Raw genomic sequence first — 17,835 nt, 5'->3', positions numbered from 1 at the left:
ACCCCCGGCAGCACCACCAAACGCTCATTTGCAGCAGCGTAACAACCCGGATTTTACTGACGAGTTTAGATGGGTGCTGCCATGAAGATACTACTAGGGACTACCCAAGAGAAACCAATTTGTTTCTAAGTAAAAACCTATCAGGCTAATCCTACGCACGTTTGACCACTTTTCTCTTCCTAGTAACGTGCAGGCGATCGGAAAACCAGCACTGTTTAAAGTGCAAAGCACTCCACATTTAATTTAATTCGACAGTAATTTAAGGAAGCTAAGTACCCCTTCCTTACTAGTGCTAAAGGAAAGCTCTCAAGCGTTTTACATTCCTTTGAAAACCTCCCGTCTTTATGTGGGTTGTATTTATTGTGTAAAATACAATTTTGAAACTTCCAAAGGACTGTAATTGAAATCAGGGTCAAACTGTTGCATTGACAAAGGTTTTGCACTTAGAGTAATATAAAAACCACCAAAAAGTTTAAAAAAATTGCTTTTAGAATATCGTCCCTGTCAGCTACCGACATTATCGTGAAGACGTGAGAGCAAGCAGCATTGGCTGCATGCATAAACAAGACGCCAGGCTCAACAGACAATTCCTGTTTGGTTTTTGCCAATGTCGTTTCTCATTTTTAACTGGACTTTTTCCGGTTTTGCATTTTGAAATATGAGAAACTTGGAGCTATATCTGAACATCATATATTATCATATATTACAGTCCATTTAAACAACTTCTGTTTAAATTGCCTTTTAACTGTACTATCTATTCGTACTTTAAGTATAGTTCTCCTCATGAGTCAATTTGCCTTAAGCTCCAGAAACCTTAAATCTAAATGAAAAAGACACCACAATACAGAAACCTTCAGAGTGAAGTATGGGATGTATCCTTTAGAGCCAACACTTTTCCCAACTCATGACCCACCACAGAGATGCTGAAATGAATACCTACAAGCTGAGAATCACTGTTTACTTCAATATATTTATCCCTTTAATCATCCTAAAGAATGAATTGGTACGTCAATGGCAAATGGTATTAGCTAACCTCTACCATCTCCACAGTCAACTCTCCAATAACGGATACAGTAAAAGAAGAAAGTATGCTTGACTTCTTGGGATATGGCAAAAGCATGTATTTGTCTTCATTTCAAGGAATTATAATGAACAAACTAACTAGAAATGTTTTCATGCTATTTCTGGAAGCATTAAATTACAACAGCTTTAATTTGGCCAACCTAAATCATCACTAAGACAATGAGAGAGAGGTTAAGCCTGTGATAGATGCACAGGACGATGATTCCAGAAGTCTGGATTCTGTTTCTTCCCATTTCACAGACTGTGCAAAGCATTTTCAGTAAAAATGCCAGCTCCTCCTCTGCAATTGTGTGGAAGACCTTTGTTTCCACATCTGAAATGAGAATGATGTGGGACTTTTGACTGAAGTCCTGCAATGACATGTAGGAAGTGTTCACAGAAAGTGTTCCAAGTTTATGGGACTCAAATGCCAGTTTATATTCTCAGATTCTATCTATCGACGTTCTGCTTGACTTAATCCAAATTGTTTCTATCCTTTGAACTTTTCTCAACAGCAGCAGAGAGGAACATCAGCTACACTTACATAGTATACTCAAGAATTTTTAAGCTCTACTCCTTGACATCACACCCAGCAGAATGATGTAGTCTACAAAGATTAAAATAGGATTCTCAGAAAATTTCAAATATTGAGTAGACCAATTACAAGTAAGTCAGATCAGAGTGTGCTCAACAAAGAATCAAAGATTTCTTCCTTAATTCTACTTTAAGTTTTTAGGCAATAATCAGAGAAACTACAGTGAAATTTGTGTGGTATTGAGCCACCTAGTGGTTCGTTTCAAAAAATAAAGGGCTCTTACTTTCAGAAATAGAAATCAACAGGTTGGACGTATGAAGAATTCAGGTAACAAACGATACAACAGTCGAAACAAATACATCTGCATCACCTCCAGTTTGCCCTGTATCCTGAATGCAAAACTGGACATCCTCCAAAGATAACCGACTGTCCTGGTTTATAGACATCCTGCCAGCGACATTTTACCAACAAGTCTTTTCATGACATAAAAGCCACTAAGGTTGCAAACTGGAACAATCAATGCTTTTGCTAAATTGTCAGTCATACTCATGGAACAAGAGTTTTATTCTAAGGGAGGGCACTGAAGATAGGGCAAGCAACAGAAAAGGAGAGACTGAAGAATACATTTATCACTGTCATAGAAATGTGGTTTGCAAATCAGTAAACCTGTCATATATCACCGAGTCCATTCCCTGCTTTCCCACACAACCACATCATAGCCATGAGAAACTCTAACTTAAAACTAGTTTAATTTCTTGGTTGGAACTCCTATGGAAGCATAAGCTGGGACCTAAGACTTTGCACTGTTCTTTTAATTATAGGATTTTGTCACAAAATAAAACCCAAGAAACTGAAATCTTGAAATCTAGTACTTTTATTTAAGTTTTATAGTGACATACAAAATACAGTGTTTTATCAAGATGCTTATAAAAATGAACAGATACACTATAGCAAGTGCATAAGAAATATCAAAACAAATTTGCATTGACGATACAGGCTCCAAGGGAATCCTGTCCAACTATTTCAAAAAGGAACTCCATAACAGTCTCCTCAGTAGTCTGTCTTCCTATGAGCTACTGCTCATCATCCTTGTGGGTTTGTTTTTTATTTTTTTTTTCAAATAGTTGGAGAACTGTTACATAAGAAGAGAAATATAACTACCTACAAAGTCTCTGTTGGATTCAAGCACAACTATGTTGCAGTTTTCACCTGAGACCGTAAAAAGGTAGTTCTTCGAATAGCCATCCTATTTGAGGAAAATTATTTGTTAGGTTAAAGATAAGCCAAAGTCCAATTCAGCAGTATTGCAGATGCTGTCAGAATACACTTCTTTTTGCAGTTCTCTCCATTTCAGTATTTGCTCTGCCAGCTCCTCCAACTCCATCACGAGCACCTCTGTTTTTGTCAAAGCAGTGTCCTGAAGCAGAAAAGAGTTGGATTTCATCTCTATACATCCCATCAATCTAGCAGGACATAAAAATAACCTAAACAACCAAACAGTGTTGAATTCTTAATGCTGAAGGAGACAGAAGGCTCGGTTCTTTTGCTACTCACCATATTCTTCATGATGTTCGGTATCTGAGGGATGCTTCTTACAGTTTGCAAATGGGTTTCAAGCTTCTCAATGAAATTCACAGCCTCAGTCAACAACTCTACTACATACCTGTAACCAAGAATGAGCCCCCTATTCAAAAGTTGTGCAAAACAATGAGGATTTAATCCCTCCAAGCTCTTATTTCTTCCCCTGTGGGTTTTCTTAGTCCTCTCCCTCCAGTTTTACACAAGTTCCTAACCATCTAATTAATTTCTCTGCAATTACACTTCTTTTATGACTCTCAGCAACAAGTAGGGCAGGAATTACAGAAGTGAATATGCACTTCTTCAGTACCTGGGCTAGACTTTTAGACCATGAGAAGAAGGATGATATTTTTAAAACATGTACTATACATGTCTGTGAATCATTCACACACGTATTCTGAGCAAGGCACAGTGGAAGGAAGACACCAAATGCTAAAGTAACAATTCCTACCTATGGAGAAGCATAACGAATCAAGCATTTAACACAGCTGTTTAAAACAATACATCATAATTTGTTGTGTAATCTTCAGAAGACAAAACCAATAACCTAAGCAAATATTCATAAAAATATGTATCACTACCTTTCTATGAATTTAGCAATGAGTAAACTACTAGCTTTTAGCTGAGGTTCTGCTACCATCTTTTATTTCTATTCTTCTCAATGGAAAAGTGAATGAAACTACACGGTTTTTACTGCCCATTAGTTCAAATTAATTTGGACTCATGCAAACAAAGAACAATTATGCCTATATGCCTACTTGTGGAAAGTAGCCTCAATAGGCAGGCTCTCTTGACATCTGGGCTTTATCAGCCTCTTCCTAAGAGCCCTCTTTTCTTTCAGTACGGCTTCCAAGTGTCTGTTCATATCTTGCAAAATCTCGCATTTTTTGCCTATAAAATAAAATTGCAAAGTTAAAACTATTGTCCTGCTAAAACAAGAGCAAAATCTCTTCTAGAGAAAGACAGAAAGAAAAAGTCTGATCTATTGCACTGGACAGTTTATACTCAAGAAATATACTGTTAATCAGAATGACTTTTGTTGGAGTGTATAGAACTTAATATCAGCATGCACCTCAAAGTCATAATACTTACTTTTTAGAGATAGAGCTTTGTTAATCGTTTTACATTATTTATAGTTTTAAGTGAACCGCCTTTGAGATTAAATCAACTTCTTAAACTATACCATAGCATTGAAGTATTACAATATGCTTCACTAGCCTAACACAGTAGTAGCAAGCTAGAATGTTTTTAAGCATCCATCAAATCATAGTGGGAAAAGTGCGAGATAATAAAGAAATGAATACGTATGCTCCCAAAATACTAAAATGAAAATCTAAGTAATTTTAGCGGGATACAGATGCAGCAGAAATACACTGACTTACTGGAAAAGCAGCAAAGTAGCACACAGACCAAGGAAAGCAAATCAGGTTACTGATGGTCTCTCAATTCCTGATGCTCCATTGACCCTGGGGAGCTGACCATCAACCCCCCCCCCCCCACTTTTTTTGGAGAATGAGTTACACACGGAGCTTCTACTGAGACAGTAGAGGGTGCAAGTTCAAATAATATGGAAGCATTCTTTAGGGGCTCATAAAACACCTGCCACCTCTAACAAGCTATCCAGTGGAGAAAGCTGCAATAGCTTCTAGAAGTGTCATGTACTCAGATGAAACATTAATCTGCTGATGAAGTCATTTAACACTCTTGGTTTTTCTAAGGTACAATTGTGCTTACCTAAGTAAAAAGGGTGAGCAATGTCTGCTGTCTCCTTCTCCAACTGCAGAATTTCAGTTTTCAGTTTCTTCTACAAGAATAATAACATGAAATGAAAATGCATTTTTAACATACTTATCCAGATATTGTTGACTCTCTTGGGGTGGGGGAGGAAGTAGAAAGGGAGAAAGCGGGAGCATGGGGGAGAGTGTGTGTGTGTGAAAGAGAGCGAGCATTTGCATGACAGCATGTTACCATGCTCTCTGGTGTGTTTCTACTACAAGGTGGGGCTTTTTCAGTCAATAGGAAAAGACTGTTTAAAAAAAAAAAACACAACCACGATTTGGTGATTTATTGGGAATTCGAGCTGGAAAAGACAGATCCTGCAATTCATTCCCAAAACACAGAAACTTACATCTCCTACAAAGCAGTTGCCTTGTCTATATTCTACTAAACAATGTCTCACAGCCCCAGGTTTCCTCCTTCTGGGAAAGATTGGTTTGTGTTGTGTTGGATTTTTTTAGCTCTGGGAGCAGCTCTCTCGTGTGAAACTCCTAGCTTTAATTCTTTCCAGTGATAAACCAGCACAAGAGCAGCAGATACCATCCAGTGGCTGGAAGACTTGTGGTCTTTTTGGCTAGACAAGAGAAGACTGAGGAAAGTATAGAAGAGGGTGACATATCAGTCTCTCAGGACACACAGAGAACTTCGCTTTTCTTGATCATGGAGGAGAGGACAAAAATAAACCTGCTTCACTCATAGCATATTGAACAGTTGTCAGAGAGAGTACTTCGTATGTGAAACCTTCCAGCAAAGGAGGCTAAATAGCCACCTTACTGGGAGCTGTTTGTTCCTTCTGCCTGTCAATACAGGATGATGCCAGCTGTTTAACTCATTCTCCAAAAACGTAAACGGCAAATTTGTCACACTGCTTTGCAGTAAGGCTTTGTAGCTGCTGGAGCCCACATTGTGTAACAATAAACACAGTTTTTGTACCAGCGAGCAAACACTCAGAAAACATCATCATAAAATACAAGCCAACAGCCAATTCAGGCAGTAGGAAATGACCGAGCTTACCTCCTGCTAACCAACAAAATGGTCTAGCTGCCTGTAAAGAAACACATTTTTGTGAACTGAAGTCAACTACAAATTCTTATTTGTTCTTCAGTTTCTTCAGAAAACTTCAGGTAACACTTCAGTCAAAGATGCAGGCTGCTGCGTCTTTCCAGTTATACCAAAACTTTTGTTTCATAATTTTCTTCTTCTCTTTATAACAACTCAGTCCTCTGGGGAAAAAGTGCCAACTGTTGAACAGCTGAACTGCTAAAAAAAGGCCAAAACATGAAACAATAGCATGTGGCAGTCCAATAGCTCATCAGGTGCCACATATTATCTCTAAGTATTGAAGTGGTGAGTGTACACTGACAACAGTAAAGGCTGTACCTCATTGATTTCAGCTTGAATGTTTGCCATTTTTTCCATCTCTGAGAATTTCACAAAGCACGGGCCTTTTCTACAAGTTAAATCCAATGTCTCCTGTGAAAGGAAAACAACAGGAAAAAATGCAGTCAGCAGCAAGAACATATCAGGCAAATTCTGCAGATTGGCTTTTAATAGTCTAAAGGTACTGTTAATCTCTTGCACTATGCAATACAGTAAATTTCACCTGAGCAACTCATAAAATACATGCATTGTTTGGGGAAAATGAACATGAGCAAAAATAAAATTTCATAAAAGGCAGTATGAGAGCACTCTCAATGACACTGCCTTGCATGCTGCTCGACCATGCTAGAGAGCATCAAAAAAACCTCATGTCTACCCTCCAGAAAAATACAGACCAGAAGGTACGGTTATTCCTGGTAAGGAAAGCTGCCATCAGCCAAAAAAGTAAGAGATCCCACAATAAAAGGAAAAACTTCTCTGCCTTTCAAATTAACAAGCATTTACACAAACAGTAACACGGTTTAGCACTTTCGTCTTATTTCAAGACACACGGCCGGCGCTGCAGCAGGTAAAGCACTAAAGCACAGGTTTGTCAACCTGGAGGCTGAGCGTGAGGCACTGCACCGGCAGTCAGGACACACGTACTCGAAGGACGGGCACGGAGGGAAGGGAGCTGCGACACAGCACCTGAGCCTTTACCACAGGTAGCTTTTGTCACGGCACTCTTTTCCCCGCAGCCGCCAGCTTCCACAGCCGCTCCAGCGCGGCCCCCTCCGCGCCCCCGGGCCGTTACCTGGCTCACGACGCCCGCCGCCAGGCACCGCGCCAGCAGAGCGGCCGCCGCCGTGGGCTGCCCCGCCTCCCAATGGCGGCGGGCGGCCGCGGCGCCGCTCCGCTCCTCACCGCCCTGCGCGCCTCGCTGCCGGCTCAGCTCCAGCGCCCCGGGCGCCGGCCCGGCCGCCCCGCGGGGCCTGCGTCTGGCGGCCGCCGTCGCTGCGGAAGCGGGGCGGCGACGCTCCGCCATGCTGGGCGTCCCGGAAGCCCGGGCGGATAGAGGCATCCATGGGCGGCGGGCGGCCGCCATGCTGGGTGTGACAGGAAAGGGGAGGGGTGACACGCGTCCGGTTCCGGGGCAGCCGGTAAGTGCTTTGGGAGCGTCGGTTCTCGAAGGGCGGAGGCGGAGCGCGGGGGAGGGTGCGGGGGGCTCCGCCGCCGCGGAGCGTCGGTGTGCGGCGCCTGTACAGGTGGGCTGGGCTGGGCCGGGCCGGGCCGGGCCGGGCCGGGCCGGCTGCCCCCGCCGGAGCTCCCTGCAGTGGCGGGTCCAGGGCGAGCGCCAAGCAGCCCCGGTGGGGCCGGGGCAGCCGGGGCGGGGGTGAGGCGGAGGGACCGGAGCCTGCAGCGGGTCACTGCTGGCTTTGCCCCGTGCCGAGGGTCCTGCTGACCCGCTTCTAGCCGTCGCGGCAGGGAGCGCTTCTTCTCTTGGGCTCCTTCTCCCGGCTGTTTACGTGCCGTATTAGGCTTTGTTCCCCACCTCCCGGCTACAAACCTGGCACTAATCCTTCGGCCTGTAACCCGGCGTAGTTTGTCGTGGGGATTAACCCCTGCTGGAGTTAGGGGAGATGGATGTCGTGTGCCTGCAGCTAGAGTCACAAGAAAGGAGTCAAGTCTCTAAATGAAACAAATGTTTCCAAAAAACCAAATAAAGCTGTAGTATTGAAAGCAGGTCAGTGCTGGTAGGTGCCGCTAAAATCACGGCTAGTCTCCATGGAGAATGCCCTTACACTACTGGGCCCCGAAAGAGGCGAAATGTGGAAAGTATGCAAATTTTCCACTTATATTTGTTGCATCATTTCAATATGCAAACTGCTATAGTGAAGGCGCCTTAAGCTAGGTAAATCTTTTAAGTTCTAGATTTTAGTTATGAGGGAGATGAAAACGCAGCAGTGAAATGGTTCAATATGTTGAGGTGCTTGTACCGTTGAAGACAGTATATGTAAAATGACTTTTTATGTTTGCTTTATCACAGAGACTTTGGATTGCAGTTCTCCAGTGCAGAATAACTGAGAGAAGCTCGCTGAGACTATCACTCAAACTCTGTATGCTTGACAAAGAACTGTTAGGATGGGAAATAGTGCATTAAAAGCTCACCTGGAGACAGCACAGAAAACTGGTGTGTTTCAGCTAACGGGAAAGGGACTTACAGAGGTAATGTAACTGTAGGGGAAACGTGGCTGTTTGTGTGTATGACTGACAATTTTGGAAAGAAATTTCCACCTGATTATCGTAGTGCACTGTGTACGTGTATTTCTCATAAATAGTGATGGATAATATTATTTCAAGATTTTTTTTTCCTTTTTGCAGAGCAGATTTTTGCTTGCACTGTCTTCTGATTGAGGATTTGTCTGTCAGGACACTTGCGTGCTTCTGATCTTATGCTTTAGAGTGCATGTGTATTCAAGAAGTACTAGTTATGATGCTGTGCTTTTTAAAGAAGGGCTGTAAACTTGGGGGGGGGAAATAACTTTTATGACCGTATTGTTCCCTAGAAAGATACTCCACAGTTTGTCATGTTTAGATACTTACGCTGTATTTAATTGTAGTCATATGAATAGTCAGTACAGGCTATTCACTGGGCAGGAAGCATCTTGAAGCTTATTATATGAGAAATTGCCTCGACTTTGACTCAACTGCAGAAAAACACAGAATGTCTTGGAACCATAAGTCTAGTAACAATTCACAGGATAGCCAAAATAACTATATTGCAGTAATTTTCCATGACACTTCTAAAGTATCTTCTTCTACTGTCCTACTTCTCTCTTCCCTTTTCCTCTGCCAAACTGAAGGAGAATCAAAACTACTGGTCTATTGACCAGGACTTGCTGATGGTGATTGTCAGGTTTTTCTTTTTTTCGGCTCAGTGCCAAGTGCAGGTTAAAGTGGTACAGGATGTAAATAAGAATAAGGAAAATGGTTTACATAATTATTTAAAAAGGAAAGCAAGAGAAAAGTTTTCCAATCCTACTCTGCTAAAATATAGAGTTGTTAACTAGCTGTAGAATATTTTTAAATGACAGGCATGTTTAAGAGAAACACACAAGAGGACTAAAACATAAACGAGCTTGTATCATGGTATACTTCCTTTTCCCTTTTTAATTTAAATTCTTTGTCTTAAAAACTACTCTTTCTAGATGTTTGACTGTCTCCTTTATATCCCTTTTCCCTTCCTCAGATGAAAAAATATTTTAAAAACTATGTATTAAGCAAATTTGCCAACTTAGTTGCACACTGTGGTGACTGGACATATGACATGGTGATATGGTGATACATATGACAGTATGTAATAGCAATACAAATTTCAATTAAAATTTTAAGCTGTGTAACTTGAGCATTCGAAGTTGTATTAACTATTTAAATGCTGTATCTCTTTTCTCCCCCATAGTTTCCCGAAGATCTGCAGAAGCTAACAAGCAACTTAAGGACAATAGACTTGTCGAACAACAAAATAGAGCTCTTGCCACCACTCATTGGAAAATTTTCCTTTTTGAAGAGCCTTGTTCTAAACAACAACAAACTGAGTATGCCTGCTAATTAATATCTCCACAGATTTTTAAAATAATAACCTGACTTCTCTGATCAGAAACTAAATTTAATGATTTGACTCTCACAGGATGTAAATGGGGAGTTTAGTCACTTAAACTGAAATCTTTGGAATTCATGTACAGGAAAAAAAACCAAACCCATAAATTCTTCAAAACTAGTTGCCAACTTAGTTGTATTATCAGTTTTACAATGACATGTAAGTACTTAAAACCATAAAATGTTCTGTGCTGTGACTTGTCTGATCTGAAGGTTTAAGTGTCAGATGGTTTAGTACTTGCATAGAGAAGAGGTAATGAAGTTGATCTGTAGAAAATGTTGCTGGCCATTCAATGGTTGTTACGGTTTCTGTTGGACAAACGTCCAACTTTATGGAAAAATTAGGATGAGGTGAAGAAACTAACTTTTTAATGCGTTAATTGTGTATTATCTGCCTTTTTGAAAAACAAATGTAATTTACAAACCTGTTTGATTCCATAGTGGAACTCAGGGACCGCTACAGGTTATACACGTGTGTAGGTAGAATGAGGGATGAATGAACGCCAGCAGAGCTTACCTGGTGAGGCTTATATGCTGGTAAGATACGATATGAATTATCTGAGAACTTACTTTTGAGTGAGTTAAGTAATACCTTTGAAGGGCTGCAGCAGACCTGAAGCTGTGAATTTTGTGTTACTTCGAATGTCACAGAATACATTGGCAAAGTGGTTAGTAAAGAGTATGACTGATAGTGTAAAACCTTCTCAGAGTAGTGTTTTCAGCCTGTGAAAAAGGCAAGGTCTGCGTTGTCTGCAGATTATTTTTAAGATATTTATGGAAGATGGTTAAAAAGCATGTGTTGTTAGTGGGCTTAAGTTTCTGTGCAGGAATCTGTGCCTTCATTGGAAAATGGGGAGGAATCCTGTGAGAAATTACTGTAATATAGCACCGTTTTCCATGCAGAAGCTTATTTGACTTAAATGGGTATGAATGTTTACTGCTTTTTGTTTAGGTCATTTCTTTGTTTTGTCATTTATTTCTAGCTGCTTTACCTGAGGAGCTGTGTAAACTGAAAAAGCTGGAAACACTACACTTGAATGGCAATCACTTGAGGCAGCTACCGGCTGCATTTGGGCAACTTTCGGCTCTCAAAACCCTGAGCCTTTCTGGAAACCAGCTTCGGACTGTGCCTGCACAACTCTGTGGTCTTCACCACTTGGATGTGGTAGATCTTTCCAAAAACCAGATCCAAAATGTACCCGACACTGTGGGAGAATTGCAGGCTATTGAGCTCAATTTGAATCAGAATCAGGTCTGGTAACTGAGACACTACGGGCATGTAGATTTAGGACATGGTTTATCTTGGATTTAGCACATCCACAGAATGTAAGCTGAGATTATCAAAACTTTGTAGCTAAAAGACATCTCCTGGACACAATAGAAATGAGGGATCATAACTAGAATTTGGGTACTGATACATCCAACTGCCTGATTTGACTAACTAACAAATCCTGAATTTAATCATACAAAAAATTTTTTTAACAGTTCTTGAGTAGGAATCTGATAAACAGATGTGTAGGTTGCCTGTCATCATGGAAGAAAAAAAAAGTTACTTGGATTTTTTGACCATTATTGTTGCTTACATGTTGTTAAGTAGTTACTGTTAATGTAGTTTATATTTACAACATGATAATTGTTTCATGTTAGTCTGACACACAAATCACTTTAAGTAATCATGGGTCACTAAACATTTTAATCCCATTTCTGGTTTTCTATTTCTACCAGATTTCTCAGATCTCAGTGCAGATCTCCCACTGTCCACGCCTCAAAGTCTTGCGTTTAGAAGAAAACTGTCTAGAACTCAGCATGCTTCCTCAAAGTATCCTCAGTGATTCCCAGATCTCACTGCTTGCAGTGGAAGGCAACCTCTTTGAAATCAAGAAACTCAGAGAACTGGAAGGTTATGACAAGGTTTGTGTCTTTTTTTTTTTTTTTTTAATGAAGCTTCTGGTGAAGTCCTTACCCAGTACCTCCTCACAATACTAAGATTTTATGCTGGTGAATAAAAGCACAGTCTACTCTTATTGTCCCTGGTACTGGATTCATAACTAACGTCTAAAAAGAATTTCAAGAGTTTTTCAAAGATTAACTTTCTCATAGGGTTCAGGATCAGTGTTCTTTTCATCAGCATCTTTTGAAGGGTAGCTAATGATGACAGGTTTGTGAAGGAGTAAGTCTTCACTTTGATGGGACAAAAAATAATGGATGCTTCCTATTATGCAGCATTCTTAACTGTTTAACGTTAGTTCATCCTTAACACTTGACATCTTACTGTTCAGCACTGTGAGGACTTTCTTTCTAGAATATTAATCTGAATTACAGCAAATGGCAGAAAGGGGGTGTTTTTTTGTGTTTTGTTTTTTTTTTAAATTAAAGCTCTAATGGTTGTGTCTAGGAAATGCAAATATGCTTTAGATGCAGAGTGCTTTTGAGTCTGAGAGCAGAAGCTTAGCTGCTTTCAGTAGAGAATTGTGTATTAATTTCTGAACCTTAGATTTTTTTTGTTTTCTTTGTAGTACATGGAACGATTCACAGCTACCAAGAAGAAGTTTGCATGATCATTATTCTGACCCTGTGTATTCCCAGTAAGAAGAGTTAGTAACTGAAGCGCTTGCTTCACTGACTTAAACCAAGACCAATGATGGAGATGATCAGAGTACTCCTCCTCTAGTAGTCTGATGCAGTCTGTTAAGGCCACATGGAATAAACTTGAACTAGAGAACATGGGTATTGAACTCATGAACCTGCCCAGGGGCCAGTTTTGATTTTTGTGCCACTATAGCTTTTAACACAATAGATGTTCTCCTTTGTCAGGGCTTGTTCTTTAACAGAGAAAGGGAATGAGCGTTTCAAAGTTGCCAGTTCCCTTTTGTCAGGAAGCTGGCTGTTGATTTGTAAGAGGATTATTTCTCCTGCAAACATTTTTCCATGATAGCACATGGAAGTTCTACCACCAAAGCAGATCTGAAACATTGTATGTCTTACAGTAAGCACTATTCTACAGAGAAGAACTTTTACAGATGAAGTTTTAGTTTATAACCTGTATAAGTTTTCTATGAAGCACAAATAGTTGTGGCTAAGTTAAGTGTCATATTAACTGCTTCCAGTAAACAAATCATGGTTTGAGCATCCTTCATTCATATTTTACTGTATGGGCTTTCTTTTCCCATAAGCAAGAATTGCACTACAGTCCACTTCTGCTTGAGCTGTGTCAAATAAAAATGAGGTTCACCTTCAATGTATTCAGTAAAAATGTGTATTGCTGGAAAATATAATATCCTTGCACTGACTCCTTGTGTACAGAGCAATGCTGAAAGTTTTAGTCATCAGCCTACTGCTGCTGCCTTATTACCAAAAGCACCTAGAAAGAGCTAAAAATGTATGCAATTATGTAACTTATACTGAAAATGAAAGTGTACTTGTTTATTTTAGTAAATCATTTTCAAAAAAATCAGTTCCAGTTTATTTGGTGTAACTGCTGCTGCTGTCACTTTAACAAGTGGTACTAAGCTATCACTGAAAGCCATCACTTAGGTACTTGGTTCCATCAGTTGTTGGCAACAGCTATACTTCAACTGCTTTGAGAATGCAGAGGATTTGAGTATGTCAACACTCTGGTGGCAATTCAGTTAATATGTACTGCATGCTCAAACAGTGAAGTAGGAGCTGTACTAAGTATACTTCTTGGCAAGTGTTCTTGATCTGTTCCTAATAAGACTGTCTTACAGGTAATCACAGATTAACTACTGTTCTATAATTGAGCTTTTCCTACATGAGACAAAGGCATTTAGACAGCAAACTCCTTAAAGTTGCTGGTATAATCAAGTGTATTCAATGTCTTATGCCATCTGCAGTTAAGAAAAAGTGAGTGACCTCTGTGCCAATCTCTTTCCTCAATGTAATTAACTATAATTAAGATTAGCAATAAGCAGTTCTTTTATAAGATACTCAGAAGACGTATCTAGTTCCCTGACCCCATTGGTGTCTTACTTCAATTCTTATGTAATAATACCTATTATAGAAGAGTGTTTTAGGAAACATCAGCTCCTTATTCAAAGGATGGATGAGATCCATCATTAAACAGGGAAGCAGTTTTACTTAAGAACCCCCATTCCAGGTGTTTCTTTATGGAAAAGCTATCTTTCTGTAAGAAGCAGCTGACAGCAGACAGTGTTTACTAGGCTACTTTGTTTTGCAAGACATAACTAGGGGAGTGCTTTAAGAACACAACCTGTATGTTACCATAATGCAAGGCCCTGTATAGTCAGAAATCAATTCAGCTTCATACCAATACACTCCGCAGATTATGTAAAAATTCAGCAGTGATAGTTTGAAAGCCCCGGGCTTGTTTTAAGTTCAGCTCCTTCCATTTGATACCTAAATCCCATTTGAAGTAGTAGCTTTTTTTTTTTCCTAGAGATATGCCACACAAGAAACATCCATAGAACAAAGCCCCTGAGTTAGCAGATTCCCCCTTTGCATGAGAAAGGAGCAACTCCCCAACTCGGGCAACTACAAAGGAGTGGTCTATCATCAATATGGATGCACTTGGCAATGTTGTGCTGTGGTTTTGGGGTTTTTTTTGTGTGATTTTTTTTTTAAACTGGAAATATTCTGTGCTCAGACATGCTGCTTCTCTCAAGTTTAACATTTGTTTATCAGGAAGAGATAGTAGATTGAACATTTGAAAGTTACAAAGTCAGCATTGCTATTAAAAAATTCTTACTGCTGCCAGAAGTATTTGAGATAGTAAGTCAACATTTCTCATTTATGTATGCATTTAGTTAGTACATTTATAAACCTTTCAATTACTCTGTTAGGCTCCTTTGCTTCCTTGGAGTTATGACAGCTATCAAAAATTTTGTAAAGCACAAGGGAGAAAACACAGTGCAAAATACTGAATGGTACTGAGTTAGTCCTGGATTAGCCAAATTTGTTTCAAAACAGAGGAAGAGTATTTCTGCTTCAATAATAATAATAAAAAAAAAGCTGGCTGACACCCTCACACATTTTAGGTCATAGCAATAAATAATTGTTACCAAGTCACTTAGTAGAAAACTGTTCTGTACACTTCAGCATTACACATACTATGTTTCTCAGTTTTCCCTTCTCACCACACCCACTCTACAAGTAACACTATAAAACAACTTTATTTCTATGCAGTTATACTTGCAGCTTTTTAATTTTGGAATTACCAAGACAGAAAATGTTACCCTATTTAACAGTATAAATAATTCATGTATTTTGTGTCAGACCTATTTTACTTGCTCTCCAGTTTTCCATTGCAGTAAGATACACTTTTCATCCATTTATTCAATCAACATTTAGATAGTGCATTGCTGTTTCAAGTGCACCAAAGGTGAATTAGCAACTGCAAGTCACTGCATTGTGTAAACAGCAAATTGTTTCAACACAATGGCCTTCACAGAGGAAGGAGTTCTGCAAGTCACTGCACAAGCAGCATGTGCTGCAGTTCATACTATAGCTACCCCTGTATTGAGAGGCTTAACTCATCTTTCATCAAGGAGTAGGCTAGCTTGAATTTACCAGCTATCATGGTTTAAGTGTACCATGACATGTGCTGCATGCTCAGAATGGTTACATATGCAGGCAGTGCCTAATGTGTTGTTTTTTTTTTTTTTTTTTCCTAGTTACTGGTAGAAATATACTAGGCAGCCCCACAGTAATATGAGAAGTACTTCTCCCAAGCCACTCAGGTATGCTGTTCTCTCCTACAGCTCAAAACTGCTGCAACACAAGCCTGTATTTCCCTCCACCTTCTCCCCCTAAGGGCATTCTGGGAATCTGAGGCTCAAGCATCAGAGAAAATACAATTCTAAAGTGCTTCAGAAGTGAAATGGCATTGGCAGTAGGTTAAATCACTAGATTTCACCTATTGGACTAGGTATTTGCTAGGCATCTGAAAGGGTTAAATCCCAACAGTCCCTGACTAAGACATAGAGTTGTTCTCTTTTGTTCTCTTCCCCTGCAAAGATAGTTTTGGTTACCTGCTGAGCAGAGTTGATGGTGGAACATCTCCTGTGACTTCTTACCTGATAGGACTAAGCAGGCCTTGAGCAAGCTCGTTAATTAAATCACTGATAAGAGGAACTCAGGACAATTGTGCCAAAGATAAGCACCAAAGAACTAGCTTAAATCGACCCCCTTGTAACATTCCAAGGCCGAAGGACTGATGAGCTAACTCAATGACTATATATGGACAAAGGAAGCCCAAAGTTCAACTAGTGGACAACGTGAGGAAGACTATGGAAGACCACCGGGAGGGTGAAAAGACCCTAACCCTAATTTTACTGCGCATGCTTGGACTATGTAAATGAATTCCGGGAACTCATCACCATAAAACTAATCTGATGAATGTGTATGATTTTTCTGTATATGAACTGATGTATTGCGCTAACCTGGCGGAGCACTTGTGGCAGAGCAATCCCCAGTGCTGCCCAGCGCTGCAATAAAGAATACCTGCTTAATAGTCATCCCGACTATTGAGTTCTGATTTCGGCTTTTCACGGCAACACATCTGTTACTGATACTTGACTGGAGAATTTCATTCTGCTTAGTTCCTTTATCATCCTCAAGTATAGTCCCATGTCAAATGGCAGTCTTCAAAGAAGAGATGGACACATTTCATAGTTTGAAGTTAAGTGATGTTGACTATGCAGGGATGAAAACTAGAGTGTTAAAAAAAAAAATCAAAATACTCCTCTCTTCCAAACTACACCCATTTTTGTTAGCATTAGGATTTAAGTGGAATAAAAATAGAAGGGAAACTTCCTAGTTGCATAGTAGCAACTAGTTCTGCCAAGTTTTTCAAGGACAGGAAACTAAACAAAAACATTTCTAAGAGAAAAGAGTTTTAAAACACATTCAGTTATAAAAGTATGTATTTTTTGTGCACAATATATAGTTTAACAATCAAAAGCAGAAACTGTAAACCTTCATTCTTAATAGCATTCAGAAATACAAAGATGTACAAGTGCTGATTCCATCCCATAGATATGGAAATTAAGCATCTATTCTATAGACAACAGTAAGACAATCCAAGCAGCAGACTGTGTTGTTCACTAACATAAAGGCACCAACTCCCTCACGGATTTGGCTCTTGCTGCATCAGAAAATAGTATTGATATTCCACTAATACTTAAGCTTAGAGTCTCAGAAATTATTTCCTTGTGTGGAATTCATTGCAATATTATGGTTCTGATATACCAATCACAGCATTTTCTCAGCCAACGTACTAATTTGTTTTTAGAGCTCAGGGAAGTCAAGAACATGGACTTGTAATGGCAAGGGAAAAAACATTCCCATGTTTGGAATGTCCAGATGCTACAGAGCAGGTCTGCACTGTTGTAAGCAGAATAATGTAACCACTTTAGTCTTCTGTTTCAGGAGACAATCGTAATTAAATAATGTATGCTTTGCTTTCACAACCAGCAGCAAATATTCCTTCAGTTAACCTGAAGTTTGTAAGAAGGAAAAAAAGCATACAAACCCCCTATGCCTTCCCATGCAAGTGGTTGTTAGAAATTTACTATGCAATGTTCTTGAAAGTACTACTATGCTACTTGTGGTATTAAGCACATAATTTTCATTACTAATGGGGTAGATAATGAGCTTTTAAAATTCATTAGCTTTCCAACAATTACTGGAAGCCAGACAGAAGTCAACACACAGTACTGAAGTATCCAGTCCCTTAAAAATTACTTTATCTTACTCACATAAGACAGTCTACCACTGGCCTACTTATTACACACAGCAGCTCCATCCTTTGGTCATTTTTTTTGGAGGGGTGTTTTGTTTGTGGTTTTTAGGTTGGTGGGTTTGTTTTTTTTTTTTTTTTTTTTTTGGGG

General features: G+C 39.8%; 2 protein-coding genes across 4 annotated transcripts; one reads left to right on the top strand and one right to left on the bottom strand.

Annotated features, from left to right (window-relative positions):
* Window positions 1-2,455: 2,455 nt before the first annotated feature.
* HAUS2 (HAUS augmin like complex subunit 2) lies at window positions 2,456-7,442 on the bottom strand. Its single transcript, XM_075502807.1, has 6 exons — window positions 7,125-7,442; window positions 6,332-6,424; window positions 4,910-4,979; window positions 3,934-4,066; window positions 3,152-3,260; window positions 2,456-3,014 (listed from the first exon to the last, which is right to left on the bottom strand). Exons 1-6 carry the CDS (start codon window positions 7,413-7,415, stop codon window positions 2,865-2,867), a joined length of 846 nt encoding a protein of 281 aa, XP_075358922.1. The 5' UTR covers window positions 7,416-7,442; the 3' UTR covers window positions 2,456-2,864.
* LRRC57 (leucine rich repeat containing 57) lies at window positions 7,297-13,394 on the top strand. 3 transcript variants are annotated; one of them, XM_075502809.1, is made up of 6 exons: window positions 7,297-7,470; window positions 8,358-8,536; window positions 9,771-9,906; window positions 10,951-11,219; window positions 11,693-11,878; window positions 12,484-13,392. In XM_075502809.1, the coding sequence occupies exons 2-6, from the start codon at window positions 8,453-8,455 to the stop codon at window positions 12,523-12,525; spliced, it is 717 nt and encodes a 238-aa protein (XP_075358924.1). In that variant the 5' UTR covers window positions 7,297-7,470; window positions 8,358-8,452; the 3' UTR covers window positions 12,526-13,392. The 3 variants fall into 3 exon arrangements, with proteins under 3 accessions (XP_075358924.1, XP_075358923.1, XP_075358925.1); XM_075502808.1 differs by lacking the exon at window positions 7,297-7,470 and adding an exon at window positions 7,483-7,575; XM_075502810.1 differs by lacking the exons at window positions 7,297-7,470; window positions 8,358-8,536; window positions 9,771-9,906 and adding an exon at window positions 9,925-10,127 and having other exon boundaries at window positions 12,484-13,394.
* The last annotated feature ends 4,441 nt before the right edge of the window (window positions 13,395-17,835 follow it).

Source organism: Mycteria americana, chromosome 5 (genome assembly GCF_035582795.1).
Source record: "Mycteria americana isolate JAX WOST 10 ecotype Jacksonville Zoo and Gardens chromosome 5, USCA_MyAme_1.0, whole genome shotgun sequence".
NCBI classification, from domain to species: domain Eukaryota; kingdom Metazoa; phylum Chordata; class Aves; order Ciconiiformes; family Ciconiidae; genus Mycteria; species Mycteria americana.
Note: the sequence above shows the minus strand (reverse complement) of the source record. Positions and strands in the feature narration are given on the sequence as shown.

Excerpts from the sequence above, each read along its gene's own strand:
- HAUS2 (XM_075502807.1), bottom strand. The coding sequence starts at position 7,415 with ATGGCGGCCGCCCGCCGCCCATGGATGCCTCTATCCGCCCGGGCTTCC. Across the intron at positions 4,067-4,909 it reads TGCTCACCCTTTTTACTTAG|GCAAAAAATGCGAGATTTTG; the intron begins GTAAGCACAATT and ends TTTATTTTATAG. Across the intron at positions 3,015-3,151 it reads CGAACATCATGAAGAATATG|GACACTGCTTTGACAAAAAC; the intron begins GTGAGTAGCAAA and ends TTTCTGCTTCAG.
- LRRC57 (XM_075502809.1), top strand. The coding sequence starts at position 8,453 with ATGGGAAATAGTGCATTAAAAGCTCACCTGGAGACAGCACAGAAAACT. Across the intron at positions 11,220-11,692 it reads TCAATTTGAATCAGAATCAG|ATTTCTCAGATCTCAGTGCA; the intron begins GTCTGGTAACTG and ends TATTTCTACCAG. Across the intron at positions 11,879-12,483 it reads AACTGGAAGGTTATGACAAG|TACATGGAACGATTCACAGC; the intron begins GTTTGTGTCTTT and ends TTTTCTTTGTAG.